A 17,946-nucleotide genomic window follows, 5' to 3' on the forward strand; every position below is an offset into this window, starting at 1 on the left:
CTAGAATACATGAGGATAGAGACATACTAACCCTCAAATACAAATTCTCCTCGAAACAACTACAAACTCCAATATACAGGGAAGGAAAGGGAAACATAACCCAAAAGCTCATCCCCAAGAAGGGCAGGGTGGAACCATAGAAAATAGGAGATAAAGACAAAACATAGCATATCCAAATGATCAATTCTACAAAAGGAAAAGGAGATCTGGACAAGTCCTCCAAAACTAGAAGCTAATGAAAGGCACATTCAAGCAGGGAAAAAGGCTGCCCAAATCCAATTCTTCTTGATTACTGAAATCCTGAACATGCATGAGAGAACAATCAGTTTGTTCTAAGTGCAATACAAAATTGGTCAACTTTTGATGGAACTAAAGCCATCAATGTATGGACCAAGAATCATAGTTCTGACCCACTGGAAATGGTCAACAATTCAGTTCCAGCAGTAACAGTAGTTCTAGTCATGACCACCTCAAAACACGAGAATACAAGTCTTGAAATTGAAAGCGGAGATAACTAAAATAACCTGCAACTCTGCATGAAAGAGAATGTAAACAGTGAAAAACAATGTAGCTTAAGTGGAAAAAGTATAAATTTTTGGAGGTAGGATGAGGGATTTTAATTGATACAACAAAGTATGGATAATATGTTGATTGATTCAGCTCTAAATAAAAAATTCAACTGCCAGAAAACTAGTTTCATGCAGAAGTAGGATGAGGGATCCTAATTATTATGATATTGCACTCCAATGCTACAACATCCTCTCGGAGAAACCCATGTACAGATGCAGCATTTATTTGGAGGATATCTCAACATTTACAACAGTAGAACAGCACTATTCTTCTCTGAAAAGAAGATATCTAACCAACTAATTAATCCATAAAATGAGCTAAAGGCAAGCTGAAAAGAACAGACACTTGTTAAGATGCATCAAACTGTGCAGTGCAAAGTATACTACAAAGTTCTAATTTAAAACCATAACTTAACAATAATTTGTACAATATAATAAGTTTGCGCAGACCCCAGCTATAGGGAGTCCACAAAAAACAAAGTTAATAAGAAGCATAAAAGTCTGATAATGAAAATGAAATAGATGTTACGTCATAGAATTAAGTAAGTGTGCAGTAACAAATATAATGTTTTAGAAAAATATATAGAGAGATAACCTAATTTACAATATTCCAGTAAGAGGAATTAAAATTTTCAGGCAACCTTAAAATTAACAAAGACCCATTTTAAGCCTAATTAATGTTAAAGGAAAAAGGATGCAATCCATGTTAAGCCTAATTAATGTTCAAGGAAAAGGATGCAACTAAACTTAAATTTTGAACTTGAATGTGACAATGATTATTGACCGTTCTAATTAAACTTATGTTATGGAATTCAAATAACTACTGATAATACTTTTAACAATAAAAATATTCATTAACCATAACAGTATAATGCGTTATCTTTCCAAAGTCAGTTGGCCTTATTTTAAAATGTGTGAGTTCCAAAACTTAAGTCAAGACACGATCAATCTCCCAGTGAAGTAAAGTTGATAAATCCTCAGATGAAGACTGCCACCAGAAGCCTATCTACATAGGCTGATAGAAGATATAACCTCTGAAGTGGTAGCTTAGAATTTGGAATTCATTTTGAGTTAGCAGAAAATAATAAAAATACTTGTAATTAAGTATTAAGTTCTGTGGCTGGATAGAAATATAAAATAATTCTATTTCAGAATAAATTACAAGTATCACCACTGTATAATAATGAGAGCATGTACTAAACATTTGAACACAAACACTACCAAATGAAAAGTGATAGTTAGGCAGAATAGCATTTCTGGCACTACTATCACTGGAGATTTGTCAAATGATCATTTTTACGACAGAATCAGTTAAACCATGTAAATCAAGGGATATGTGAGGGTGAAAAGTTTTATGACATGCAAAAAACTTTGGAAATCAAGGGCAGCACTCAACAAGAACAACTACATATGTGAGCCAAAGTATGGTATCATGATGGAAGTAATCAATACTTATTTTGATATATTGTTTTCTTTTGTACCTTTATTATAAATCAAAAGAAGTATTCAGGACTGGCCTAACCTTCATAGGCAGGCCAAACCTCATTATATTTGTTGGGATTAGAGCCAACAATTTATTAACACAGGGGATACAGAACTGATGAAAAAATGCCTTCTGATGACCACATTGATTTAGTTTCACTCTAAATACATAGTAAACTCTGATTGGAAATTATTACTATTTCTATAAACAATAACTTTAAAAAATTTTGGTAGGAAATTCACTATTTATTTGCTCTAAAATTATTAATGTGAAACTACCTGACATAAAAGGTTTTTAATTGTTTAACTATATATCAAAAATTTTAAGAACTTACTTTTTCTCTAGTCAATCTGTCTTTGTTACGAAGAATATAAACAGCTTCATCAACAGCTAATAATCCAATTTTTGTATCTTTTGTGGCCTCAACGATATTAATTTTTACAAGTTGTCCAGGCTTTGGACGATCTATTACATCTGTTTCAAGTTTAAACTAAAAAGAAACAAACATACGAATATTTTAAACGTATCATCAAGGGTCAATACTCTTTTTAATATTTCTAATTTATTCCACATAGTTGATGCAAATAAAAGTTCACAAACATATGTGGATTAATTTCTTCCATTTATCATATTAAGATTTACAAAAGTAATAATTAGCATGAAATTACTGCATTATTACTGTAGCTCAATTTTGGAGTTAAAGTTAGAATAAATTATATAAATTTAAAATGTTATTTTATATTGCTGTAGATATTCATATAATATAAAACACAACCTTATAACTTGTATGTTGGTCAGTACAAACACCTGAAAAATTCACTACAAAAGAATAGGAAGCTTAAGTTTCATTTACACTTAATCTCTTTATCAGTTTAGATATTTAGGTATCCATACTCTAAAGTCCACTGAGATTTAAGAAATAGTTTTTTACAACCAAGTCTTTTGCTTTATACAGAGCACATTTTTTCTCGTGCTGTCATAAAATTGATCCCTGCACAATTGTGGAATATTGTTTCACTTTCTTATATTATTTCTCACAATTCAGCCAAGATGTTGGATTACCTTTTGACCTTCTCAGTTTTTAATTAAGTCCATACTGCTTCAAAATGTCCATATCAGTGAATTCATGCACATCAAGTTATGACTGTTAGTGTTCAATTGTCTATTTTTTCACCAGTATATAATTATACCATATTTGCTGTATGCTTCTCATTATCTTCCTCCTGGAAAATGAATCCCCACTCCATTATCACGTTCCTATGTGAAATAAATGACGAATAAGTTTTGCCTTTCTTGTCAGTATACAAGGTGCCATTAATTTTGTGTAAAACACTGACTCATTGGTCAAGCTGCAGCCCCAAACTTGCACTAGTCACCAGCCATGCTTTGCTGTCAAAAACTGCTCTTAAAATTGATGCCAAAGAATTAAAACTTGTATTCATCTGTATACAGCCTTGACTCCATTACTATTACACAGATATGAGTTCATTATATGTACATTACACTGATTCTGAAGCCTCACCATGTCATAATAGTCAACATGATATTTTAAGTCATTCTCTATCTAACTAAAGTGCATCTTTACATCAGCCATACAGTGTAGTTTCTATTTTTAAAGACTTCATCTTTAGCACATTGTTCCTCCTTGAAAGCTTTCAATAGCCTATCCAGTGTACAAGAATAGTGCTTTTTCCAGGACATGTTCAACAATTGAATTACAAATCGATAGGCGCTGCATCTGAAAACTTGACCATTATATCTGCATATAAAACATACAGTAAATAATACACATTCTCAAGCTGCTACAGGTGTGCTATAGTTGAGACGTAAGTATGAAATCAAGCTTTAACTCAGCGAACCTATTCCCTGTTGGCCTCATTTCCATATGGAGATTCTTCTTGACTATGTTGAATATATTGATGTCTGGACCATGTAAATGTCTTTTACCACTGACCTTTCTGTTCATAAATTCTCATTTTATCAATAATGGGATACAACTTGTTGCAAGTCAGTTTCTGAATGGTCTTGGTTCTCCAAGTTGATCCACATTCCTTTGTTTTCCAATGCCACCAAGTACAATTCTAAATTTACAATCTCAGTGTATGAATATTTTGCATCACAAGGAACTTTTATGCTAACTGTCACATTGTTCATTCCTGGGAACCACAGTATCACTGCTTGTACTTTTATTGGATTTACACTTGTGTAAAAACTTTCTAATTGGTTGAATAACAACCAATTACAGTGTAAACTATCAACATAACACTAGCCCATTTTTGTTTTCACACAATAAAATTCACATAGTAATTAACTTTTATATTCATAATTATTTTTGTTTATATATATATATTCATATACTGTTAAAATATTTAAAATGAGTAATCTTGAGAAAAACCTGTGACAGAAAGTGGTGAGTAAATATTTCTCTCACCAAAGAAAAAAGCAAACTCATATAATTCATTGATTTCAGAAAAGGATGTGGGCAATAATGTTTGAGAACATCAGCTTTTACAGAACCTGTGCAAAGTAAATTAATATTCAACATACTACTGTTACAGTGGATTTACTAATTCAACTGAATTAAAATCCTCTCTAAATCCATTAAGTTACAACAAATCTGATCAGTCTGCCTCACCTTAACACTGTCTTTACAAGTAGGTTCTACATTATACAGGATAGAGTCAGTCAACAGGTGCCCTTTGTACACAGCATAGACAACTAGTCGAAAGCTAGGTGACATATCTGTATTGACTACGAAGAAGATTTTATGACCTATTAATTCAACTTTTGGAAGAAATTTATGGATTAGGATCTTCCCCCTTGAAATTACCTGCAAAATAATATCTTTTTAAAATTAAACACTATATTTTTTATCATTAAGAAACAAATAACATGTTTTGAAAACTTATATATATTCTTCTGTCACTTATTATTTAAGTGTGTTACTTTAAAAAATTCTAACAACAAAAATATAAACAACAACACAATTTTAGTTACAATAGTTACTTTAATTAGAAAATAAAAACAAGTTTTTATATTCTAAGATAAGAAAAATGGATTAAAAATAACACACATACAATGTGAAGATTCATCAGCTAATTAACACATTAAGAGCAAAGATATAGAAATTTTCAGAACTCTAGTAAGCTTAATAAAACAATAAATAATCTGTTGTCACTACACTCTTGAAATGATAAGTGAAGAAAAAAATAGCTTTAAATGTTCTAAAACACAATCTTTCACAAAATCCTATGCATTATTTGAGGAAAAGTCAAACATTTTTACAGGAAGAATCATGAAGGAGAACCAATAATACTATCTTTCAAAATTTATGTAAAATCCATCATTGTACTAACCTTTATTAAACACTAACTATCAAAATTTGAACAGTATTCTAAGCTTAACATACCATATACGAAATCAAGGAAATTCCACCTGCTGGGTTTGTCAAAACAGATGCTGAAAATTCTTCATTGACCTATAAGGCATACAGAAAATTAAAGCAGTCAGTTGTGCAGATTGCTTGATAGTTCTAAAACGCATAACATGATTATTTCATCATTTATACATCACAAAATATATTACATTTTTAGCAACTAGCATTTTACACACACAAATAGTAACAAAGAAAATTTAGTTTTTCCAGTTTATTTATATACTGTACAACAGACACATAATGTATGGAGACAGAAGGCATATTAAGGTCTTTTTGTTGTCTGAACAATCATAATGTTCATCAACCCAAACTATTTCTGTGACAGGATGGAATCAGTCTACAAACTAGTAATGTTCACACATCATAACCTATGTATTATACATGTCATTAAAAGTATGTATATAATATTTACGCTCACAATTTGAAAACAAAAATACCCAAGCGTACAACTTATTTTTTGCAACAAAACAAAGTTTTTTTTTTGCTTAAAATTTATTATAAATCTTTTTTTAAATAATATACTATGTGCTGTATCTCTAAGTATTTTTAATTGTATAGAATGTTATAAAGGTTATATTAATATATTTTTAATATGCAAATCAGTGAATCACAAGAAAACCAAATCAATAAATGACACACAGTAGAACTTCTTTTCCATATTTTTTTATCATTATGTTAGTTGTGTGATGCTACTGAAAATATACTGTTTTTAAGAAGGGTATGTAAGAGTCTTTTCAGATGCAAAATATTCATAATCATAAATGTTTTAATATAAGGGGTTTAGAGTTCTCAAGACAGTGATATCATTTATATTTAATGATACTGGAAAACAAAGGAATATGGACCAACTTGAGCCTTCAGGGTCATCAAGAAATAGACCTACTACAAGTCATACCCAAGCTGCAACTAGCAAAGTATGGCCTTTTGTAACTGGTGAAAATTCATAAACAGAACTGTTAGAAACAAAATCTGTTCATGTGTTCTACACAACAATATGCAACACATTCCCTCTGAAAAGGTGACACAATTTACATGTGTAAGAACTATTTCCATTACATTTTTCAAAGACATTTTGTCTCTGGCTAAGGTTATTTATATGACAGTATGGTTCAAGATGAAGAAGTCACCAGTTCTGTCTACTTCAGCTAATTCTGTCTCTGTGTAATTTAAAGGGTGAGTATGACCAACAAGGGTAAATAGAAGCATTCACAATGGTTCCATTTTATCCAACTATTCCATGAGAAGACATACTAGTCAAGTCATCTTATGCAGTTACTTTGTAATTCTGTGCAATCATACTACTAAAATGGATGTTTGGAAACCACTGTCTCTGACACTAGATGGATTATTGAAAACAGACAGGAATTACTGGTGCACTTTGACAGCCTTAAAATGAACCCTCTGCAATGGGAACAGTCATCAGATAAAGCATGACCAGACTTGGCAGCATGTACTGTTATAATGTGAGAAGGATTCAAAGTCATTTTAATATAACATACACAATCTCTACATTACACAACAAGAAGATTTTGTCTTTGATTAACTGGGAGCTGTGGTGGTGCTACAGGGGGACACCTGTCCACCAAATTTGTTACTGTCCCACCTGTTTGCCCCTCAAACTTCAATTCTACATACATAGAGTAAATGTAATGTGTATAACAAGAAAACATGTTCACAGTTTCACTACCATTTTGTATGCTAAAAGTAAATCAGATATATTATTAACATTACCAGAAATGTTAATAAATGAGGTCTTCAATCCATTTTTGTGGTGACAGGTTGTTCTTCAAGTTTGTATGTCAAGAGATTCCAGGTATATTTAAACAATATATTTTACTGTTCTTAATTGTTACATAAAGTTGATGTTTTGCATGCATGTGTACATATATCAAGTCTTATTATTGAGAAAATGGATATAAAAAAATTTGCACAAATCCACATAAATCACAGGATTCCCAAAATGATGAATCTATCAAGGATACAGGTGAATTAAGCAAGAACAGCAAAAAGGCTAAAGATGAAATAGTCATACCTGAAGAACAGACTATTGAGCCAAAGAAGCAGTGTAGATACTTCTGATCAGAACATGAAGATATATTACGTGAACCTTCTAGCATTGGAGAATTACACAAGCCAAGCAGCAGCAGTGGAAACTCATTTCTGTCTAGGCAAACTACTAGATAACATTTTAATATAATAAGGACCAATTTAACCTGATCCTAATGACCTCTTCCACCTTTCAAAGACTTGTGGATGAAATCTCATATATAAATGGTATAAAGCATGTACTTGACTTGCATGTTCCAAATCTACTGAGAAATGTTATTGTTTTCTGTGTCAATATTTTATTACAGGTATATATATCAAGGTGAGCAAGTGTTTTTGTCTTAAGGGCTAAATACAAGGAAAAAGTGCATGGTTGAATCTCTAAAAGATAATAAACTTCTCAAACACAAGTAGTCTGGTGCAAATTTGAAAATGTCATACAAATGTAATGTTTATTTAAAATCAAAGCTTTCTAAGAAAACAGTAGTAGATTGTATTAATGAAACTCACTGGCTGATTGTGAAAAAGAAAAAAGAAGAAATACATCAAAATACTTGCAAATATGTTGAAACACACAGCTATCCAAAATATAGCTCAGAGAAGTCACTGTGAAAAAGACACAGGTGAAAATATATAAAACGTTTTGGAAATATTATATTTCTTAAAGACTTATTCCCAGATCCTAAATGAACAACAGAATCTAAAAATGCCAAATATCTGCACAACAGTATACAAGATGCCATTTTGGACATCCTGAGTGATGTAAATTTGGATGAAATAAAAGAAATAAGAGAAGCCCAGCACTTTTCAATCTTAATCAATAAAACTAAAGACCTATCCAAATAAGAGCAGATGCATTTGGTACTTCAGTATTTTAATAATTCAGAAGTTCATAAAGAATTTATTGATTTTGAAGAAGATGATGGACTTAATGCAGAATCATTTGCCAAATATATTCTAGAGTAATTGAAAGGACAATATACTTAATGCCACTGATCTGTTTGGTCAAAAACATGATGGTGCTGCTGTCGTGAGCAGTAAGTGCTCTGGGTTTCAACAGAAATTAAAACAAGTCATACCTCAAGCCATTACATTCACTGCTTTGCTCATTGTCTTCATTTGGTCATCACAGAAAATATGAAACCTATTACCACTTATTGATTTTTTTCTCAACATCTCAACACTTCAGACCTGTTACAATTTTTTTAAGTAGTTCTAATATTCATGCACACAGTGGATTGCTTTACAAAGAAGAAAAAACATGCACCAAAATGATAAGCTTATAGAATTTAATACAATGATAAAAACAAGATGAATGTGCCAGGCGACTGTTGCTAGTGCAGTTGTGGCAAGGCTGGACTGTTTTATTACATTTCTGTGACATGTTGACATTAATCCTTTTACAATGGTTCATGGGTCAAAAGCCATATCATTGTGTTTGTTGACTTGCATTTAAAATTTTCTTGAACTACTATTTTATAAATTTATATGAATAAGTTTGGTATTAAGCTGTAGATTGTAATTAAAACTTTAATATTATATACGAGTTAATTTCTTAATTTAAAAGTAAATATTAAAAGAACACATCCAAATATAGATGAGTCAAGTGGTATGTTTCAAATTAGATGTTTTTGATGTCAAAATACTAAGTCTATAGTTTTGTACAAATTAGGAACTCAAATCATTAATATTGACGAGCTAGAATATAAAATAAGAATCTCATATCTCTTTATTTTGCTGAGATATAGCTTATGTACTGAATCAAACACAGTGGCTCCATTTGCCTCTTTCCACTCTTGAAAACGGTCTCTTATATACACTTACTTCAATATACGAGATGTGAATAACCAGCCAACAGCTTAGAATGTTCCAAGAGTGGTTTTCTCAGACATTTTAACCTATGAAAAGTCTACTACTTTCTTTCAATCCAAGATTTCAAGAAGGTAGGATGTATCTTTAGTCTACTTGAAGTTTCTTTTTTTTTTTTAAATTTACATATATCTTAGTTACTAAGCTTAATAAAGTATAGTGGAATTCTATGCTACCAGTGTAGTTATTTATGATTTTTCGGTTATTCAACTGTATATATAAAACCTAAAAAAAATTTCGTTTGTCATCATCTACATACAAAATTTTAAAAGGCTTAGTAGCCTACGTCCAGCAGCAACCGATTACAAAGGTCGTAGCGAGAAGAGATAATTGTTGCTTTACTTCTTGATTTGTTGTTCTATATGTTAAAAAATAAGTTTAATAATTTACTTCTAAATAGTCAAAATCTATTTATATATTATGTATAAAAAAACTGAAATGTGTCTGTATATTACAAAATACTAGTCCACTGAAACACAGCTAAGACAGGGAAGACTAAAGGTCAATTTTATGTTAGTGGGCATGTAACAAAAGTGAATGTGCTCCACGTCAATGAAAGTTATGTAATGTTAACTACACATGACTGGAAGGTCAATATAATAAAAATAAAAAATATATATGTAAATATGTAGCATTATGAGAATTAAGCTACTTAGATTAAACATTTGTATTTTCATATTATAATATGTAGTAATTCTAGCATGAAAAAACCATAATTTATGTTTCCTAATTTTTTTATGATAGTTATCAGGTTGGTTAAGTGACAGACCTCACCTAGTTATAGAAAACAACGTAACATATAAAGTCTTACTGAAAAAAAACATTTAAAATGTATTTAGGAGGTTTTAGAGACTACACAAATAATATTTGAGACTTTTGAGAAGAAGAATAGCTTTTTTAATCATAATATAAAATCACTTTGCACTCACACTAGTAATGAAACAGACTATATTTTCATAAACAAATCTTTACACAAAATATTTCATTAAAAAAATCTCACTTTTTTGTATACAAAATACTTGTAATTGTTACTAAAGGCCTACACATTTTGTGAAGATACACATACTGTATCAAAGCTTATAGTGCAAAAATGTAACATGTGCAAATGTGCAGACAAACTTGTGTATATTATACCAAGCCTATAGCAAAAAAGTTAACTGAGACCATGCATTACATTCCTGATCCATTTTGGTGAAATTTGACCAGATATTTATGTACTGTATACTGCTTCTGAGTAACATCTTATGTGAAGCAAAAAGAGCATTAGGTATGAGGTATACTGCAAAGTTGCATGTTTGATTACTTGAAAGCAGCATATATCACTGAGTATTGTTGCAAACCTACAGATGCGAGAAAAACGCTTCACATTATTTTCCATGTTGCTACCAAAAATGACCTGAAATATTGTTGTTGGTATTAATTACAGAGCTCCACAACCTCAAGCATGGATAGTTTTATAGTTCTAACCACACTTAGAATGAAAGACACCACATGAGGTGAATTACGTATGAAATGAGCCATTTTGTTTCCAACAGTTGATAATTTTCTTGGAAAACTAAACAAACAATTCAAAAGAAAAAAATCTCTTAATGTTCTGCTTCCTGTTAACAATTGACTCCAAATTTGAAACGTTCCTTGATTTTAAAACTATTAACTCTCTTTTATCCCATGAAAGGCTGAATCTTGAAGAGATAAAAATGGAAATGACGCAAGCTAAGACAGTAAATGAGCATTCAGGTGTGATATTTTGAGCAATCGAGAAGTTTACAGAACACCTGAAACCTCTATTTATGGCTTTTACTAAACTTCACAATGTTATAAAGATAGCAATAGCTTTCCCAGTAAGCTAAGCCAACTAAGAAAAGAGCTTCAGCAAGCTAAAACTTATCAAAAATCACCTTAAAACCAACATGCCAGATAAGAGACTGATTAGTCTAACTGATTGTGCAGAGAAAATACTCTATTCATTGAGTTTGATGATATTGTTGAGAGGTACATTACTAAGTTTTTAAAGTACAAGGTTAACATTGGTTTAAAAACTAAAAGAAGGTGTCTTGAAAAGTTTATGCTTTTGACCATTATTCATCAAACCATTTTAAAAATAAAAGAGAATTACTAGATATGCTGGTTGTGGTCAAAAATCTTCTGATTCTTTCCCATGTCTGCAAGTATGGGCTTCAAAACTCAAAACAAGGTGCATTTTGAAGGCCATTGTAGGTTCGAAGTAATTTAGCACATTAAAACTGGGTGAGTGGAGAAATAACAAGTCCCTTTAAAAATTACAGTGTGAAATCTGTAATATTAGTGTGAAGAAAAGAATCCATTATAAGCTGTAACATTCTTTGTATCATAATACTATATTTTGCAAATTTAATATTATATAACTACTGTAGAGCTAAAATCTTAAAATAAATATGCACGATATACCAACCTTTAAATCTTGTTTAGTTGTGCCTCTGTCTATGGCAATAACTCCTCCAAATTCAGAAGACTGCTCACTCATTCTGTGTTGACCTTTTCTCTGGTATTGAGCTCCTCTGCCATCATTTGTTTTAACCTATATAGTAAAAAGGTTTAAATAAGATACAAAGAGCAAAATCATATTAAGATAAAAGAAAATTGCTCAACCATAAATTAAACCACTGCCTTAAATAAAAATGTAAAACACACTACAAATAAATAAAATTCTGTACAAAGTAAAAAGCAACCAAACTCCCAAATATTTTAACTTCTGTATAAAACAAAAAACAGACCAAACTCCCAAATATTTGAACTTCTGTATAAAATATAAAAAAAAAACAGATCAAACTCTGTATTCAATTCACTCCCCTACATAACCAGTTTGTGTTCTACAAAAGCCTGCCTGTACACCACTTCTGTTTGAGGTAGTGCATAATTCATATTTATACTCAAATCATTAACATACCTGTACAATGTTTCAATAAGGAGTACATCATCATCCAACCTTTGCATTCATATCATTTGTACCAATTTTGTTTTATAAACTATCATATTACCATTATAATACATTTTTGTACACCAATTCAACACTGTTATATGCAACACATCAGGCTGCTTCTGTAACTACATCACTAACGTTCCAAACTTAACATACATTTTTCTCTACATCAATTATCCTTATTTCAACTCCACCTTTGTTACTTGAAGTATTACATTAAAATACCTCTTATTCTGTAAGTTTCATTTGGTCACAACAAGGTATCAGCTTACCTCTACTTTTATCTGTTTTAGGTCTTTACTTGGATTAACAAGAAAGTTACAACGCCCACGTTCATCACTTGTATCTTCTGACTTTTGGACTACAACAGCTCTTCCCTTCTCATCTGTAACAGTAATAACAGCAGGAATACCTGGAGCTGGTTTACCACTAACAAAATTTATGTCCACCTGAAAGTATAAGTTGAATGTTATATTAGTTACTAAATAATGAAAGTAGTTCATCATTTCAAATCAACTGAGCTTCTAATGCTTTTCTTTTCTCTACTTAAAATTTTTTTTAGCAAGAGTGTGAAGTATGATTTTTTATTTCATGGCAGTGTTAATGTAAACCATGGACTCTCAGATTTAGAGTCTGGTATGCTAACAACTAGCTGTGTCCAGCCTTCTCAAGCACTGAAGTCCATCTCACAGGACCATCTTTAAGGGATTTAGAAGTAACACTTAGTGTTATAAAAAAAACAACTTAATATTATAAAGCATTATGGAATGGTTGAAAACTGAATTACTTTCTGTAATTTTTCTAAAAATTAAGGTATAAACATGTCACTGAAGAATTTAAAAGCTTTACAAATTCATATTTCCTGGCATTAAGGTTATAAACTTTAGTATAAAATTAATGGTAAGGAAAAATGTATGAAACGTTATTGTAGTTGTTGTAAAGATGCTCTTCTTAATGTAGCCAAATGTCTCATCTTGTAATAAATGATGCACATTAATGGGTTAACAAGAATACAAATCTCTCTATCTGTGGTCAAGTAAAAGGAATAGCCTTGAATAAATTAGCAATGAAAACATATAACTTCAAAGTTAACTACATTATAATAGTAGGTTAAAGCTATCTTTGCATAATATTTATTCACTGCAAGTTTAAAAGTTCCCTCATAATCACTTCTTTATGAAAGGAATATTTTAATTCTTAAGTGACAGATACAATTACAAAAATGAAAAAGTTATCGTAATGTTCAACAATGAATTATACTGTTATTTAATGCACTAATATTTAAAAACAATAATTATTATCTAAAAAATAAGACAGTGGTTCATGAATGAATTTGAAAGTTTGAAAGAGATAATTACATATAAGGTGTAATTAGTTTGAATGTGTTATTTTATTGATTTTTATCATCTACTCAAAACTTTTAACTACAATTGCTATGATATTTTCTACAAGAAAAATCTTAATACAGTTGAATGTGAAAAGACAAAATGCTTTGAAAAATAGTATCCTTTTCATTAAAGTTCATATTCATCTAAATTTTAATAGAAAATATTGAAAACCTTGCTCTATTTAAGATACTATTAAAATCATATATATTGATATATGATATACACACACACACACACTTTTGTTACATTGTTACATGATATACTTCTAGCAACTGCTCTGCAAATTCACACTCACTGGTATTAATGTTGTATATCCAGGCATAAAATTATTGAGGCACCGCTTGAATGACACATCATAAGGAGAGAGTGTAAAGATGCCATTTTCATTTATTCCAGTTTCTCGTTGTCCTGTGGCCTGTTCCAACACGGACACTTCCACAAAAAGATGGTTTCCTTCCAAGTCAGGAAAACCTGATATTTTTCCATGCTTCATAAACTCATTCACATCAATTTGATAATCAACTTTACCATCTTGAAGCTAAGAAACATTAAGAGAAAATTACATGAAACACCACTAATGTTATTTATAAATATAAATTATTTGTAACATCAAATACTGCTTCTTGCCTTTCTTTGTAAAATAAAAAATTGCACAACCTTTTGAACTTATCATGAAAATACTCTAATTTATATAGATTTATACTTCACCCTTAAAATTATCATTTGCTGACTTACTCAAAATTATTCAATTTAATTTATTTTACAACAGGAATAATGGATTAAAATAGAGAGCTGTCCATCTTAACCAGGACTTAAATTCATAAGTTTAGGCTTAATTTTCAACTGTTTCATTAAATGTACTAACTGAACTAACATTGTTTAAAGTCTGCAAATAGTTCAACATTTAGTACTTTTTATAGATAAACAATAACACACAATTATCTGATCTGTACAACAACTAAAGATTCACACCAGGATCTATCATGTGGTAGGTCAGTGTGATTTAGTTGTTTTTAGAAAAAAGAAAGACATTTTGATAAGGTTGAATAAAAATAAAACATTTCTTTGATGATGCAACCATAATAAATAGGATTTACAATACTAGTGGCTGAACTATTGAATCATGGTGCAAAGGTGTATTAAGATAAGAAGAAAATGAAACAAAACTTTGTTTAAATAAAGTGACAAATGAAAACAGATTTGAAAGTGAAACAAGGATAGCTGGCATGATTAGCAAAAGCAATGGATAAATGGCTATGGCTTGGATGAGCATACATTGGCTCCTTTAAGACAAAAAAAACAAATGTTTGAAAACATCAAACTGCTCACAATTCACCTCCCCTCTGAGGTTGACCAATCAGAAGAGTTGGATCACAATAATCCAAAAATACCTCAGCTTCATGTGACAGTTATAGAACAGTCCTCAATTCATAGTTATGTTAAAATGTTAGCTCACCTTCTAGACAGAACACATCATTATGAATGTGTGTGTATTATCAAAGTGACACTAACTTTCTCCAAAGATGGCATACAGATGTTAATGTTGTGAAAAATTATGCAAATTTACATTAATAGCACAAAACATGAAATATAACCTTACCACTAAATAAAACACATCCCTAATCATTGAAACTTGTTAATTCATGAGATAATGTTTGAAAGAATTATTATTCAATATTGTTCTTAATATTCAGAAGTGGTTTAGTTCTTGGACTTTGTGTTCTTTTCTGGTGATTTATGATTTTTATTCTTCTAGTCCTTTTTCCTAATTCGTTTGATATTCATAGAAATTGACCACACTGAAATTTATGTTGTATTGTTTATTAACATCTGTACCTAGTCCTGGCCAAACATGAGCTTACTAACTGAATTTTGTAAGTGATAAAATGTGTATTTTGGTTATATCAAGAATTTTTTTAATTTTTTTATATCTCTAATAAGTTGATTTTGTACAATCCTGGTTGTAGTAGCATATTTTATGCTCATTACATATGGAACAATAAAACACTTGGTAAAAAAAAACTTAAAAAAGGAATCAAACAAAAAGGTAATAACATACCTGCTTATTATATAGTGTGCCAATAATAATAATGTCTCCTGTGTTTAACTTCACCCCAAATTTGAAATTTGCTGTACCATGCACAGGTTCACCATACACATACCTATGATTCCAAATTAACATAGAATTGTTAATTTTTCAAAATTTGAAACCATAAATTCTGAAAGAAACTAATAAAAAAATATAAAAAAGAATTCTTTTTTCTTACAGCAGGAGAAATGTAACAACATTGAAATTATATCAAAAAGACTACAAAGCCAATTGTCCTAATTCAAATACTTTAATACTTTTTATATAAATACTTTAGTTTTGTTTATATGATAAGAAAGAAAGCAACTTTTAATATGCAACAAATGATGACTGTACAGATTTTTCATAATTTGGCCAACAATGGTCAACTGAGGTCAATAATTTTAACAGTAACTGACACAGTTAAATAGTAAAACCTGGATTAATTTATTTTAGTGGTTTTAAAGTATTTCAATTGTCCAGTTACAAACCTAGTTTCTGTAAAATGAAAAATCTATAATATGATCATAATGTAAATTTCTGTATATTTATGTGTATAAATGTATAAGAAATGATACTGAATTTTAAAAAAATCTAATACCCATGATTTATTTTATGAGCTGAATGAAAAGAGTAAGAAGTTGTGAACTGAAACTTTGGAGTTTTATCAGTTCTAAAGAAACATTTGTGAAACAACCTTTATTTTAATACTTGTCATTTATCATATTAGTGTAAAAAATGAATAACCATGAAATCATGTATGTTAGTCATATTTAAAAAGAAATTGTCAAAAATAAATAAATTTGCACAAGTTTCGAAGTGCTGACTGATATCTGCTCATTGAAACATTCTAATACAAGACACACTGTAATCAAATAATTTAAGCTGTTTTATGTTCTCATTTTTATATAAAACAAACTATTTTCTACAAAAATTAAAACATTACAAAAACGATAATATACATTCAAATGTAATAATATGAAATTTATAATACAGTATTAGCCCTCCTTGAACATATCTCCTTACTGGCAGTAAAACCAACTTAAATATACCTTTGCTAAACTTAATTTGTTTTAATACATCTAGTTTCAAAGCAAGATATGTAAAACACTTTGGATCCATTAGAGAACTACTTATTATTTAATTTCTGTTAATACATTTACTTTTAAAGCAGTGTATATAAATCACCTTGGATTCATTACCAAATAAATTATTATTCTTTATAAATTTCAGACAAAGTGGATTATTTTTAATACCTTCTCCTAAGTTATTTAATTTAATATCTAGGGATTATACAGTAATTATTTTCAAGAAACTGATATTGAAGTGACCAGAAAAATTCAACCATCTCAAGTAGTTAAGAGGTAAATAAATCACCAGTGAGTTAGGTATCTTTTTAAGGTCAAGCTGACCATTATTCTTAAAGACATAAGCTCAGGTCATATGAACAGAAAATTATTTAGAAACATATTTTTTTCTTAGAAGCATCCTAAACTTTTACATGCTTTTTGAGATAGTTCTTGCTTCAATAAGGTAAGACTCAAAGTAAAGTTAAGAGTTTGCTTTGTTTCTGTTCACCTTTAAGGTTGTGTTAAAGCCAGTCTCAAAAGAAACTTGTACAAGATGCCCATACAAAATTGAATCCAATATACTCCCTCCTTGAAAGGAAAGTTTTTGGAACAAGAAAGTGGTATGCCTCCAACAACATCAACAATTTTAGTAATACTCCCAAATCTCTACCAGAAGCAAGTTTATAAAAATTGTTACTAAGATTTTAACTATAGAAGTCCAATAATTTCAAAAGTTATTTCAGTTTGTCTACTCTCCACTATCATCAGATGTAAGATTGCTAAAGGTACCTTGGAATAAAAGTAGCCTTGAGAGAAGAGCTTTAAACTAGACTTTCAAAAACACAAAGCATTTTTCATACATAAAAACAACCATGCAATGAAAAGAAATTGATGGGGAAAGCAATGAAATGGTTAACTTTACATTCAAATGTCAGTGAAAATAAAGAGGATGTGAAACACCACCACTACCCTGTTTATGACAAGAAACATGCAACTCTTTCTGGTATCAACATCAGCTAAACTCTATGATATTAATGATGCAGTCAAACAGGTCATGA

General features: G+C 30.2%; 1 protein-coding gene across 1 annotated transcript in view; it reads right to left on the reverse strand.

The window, feature by feature from the left end:
- The window catches only part of LOC143255725 (venom factor-like), a 117,016-nt gene that overhangs the window by 67,777 nt on the left and 31,293 nt on the right, over positions 1–17,946 (reverse strand). The window contains 7 exon segments of the mRNA XM_076511860.1: positions 2,387–2,542; positions 4,688–4,882; positions 5,462–5,530; positions 11,835–11,960; positions 12,635–12,811; positions 14,046–14,288; positions 15,810–15,912. Coding sequence (XP_076367975.1) covers positions 2,387–2,542; positions 4,688–4,882; positions 5,462–5,530; positions 11,835–11,960; positions 12,635–12,811; positions 14,046–14,288; positions 15,810–15,912 — 1,069 coding nt within the window.

The sequence above is a fragment of the Tachypleus tridentatus genome, chromosome 7, assembly GCF_004210375.1.
Source record: "Tachypleus tridentatus isolate NWPU-2018 chromosome 7, ASM421037v1, whole genome shotgun sequence".
Classification (NCBI taxonomy): Eukaryota; Metazoa; Arthropoda; class Merostomata; order Xiphosura; family Limulidae; genus Tachypleus; species Tachypleus tridentatus.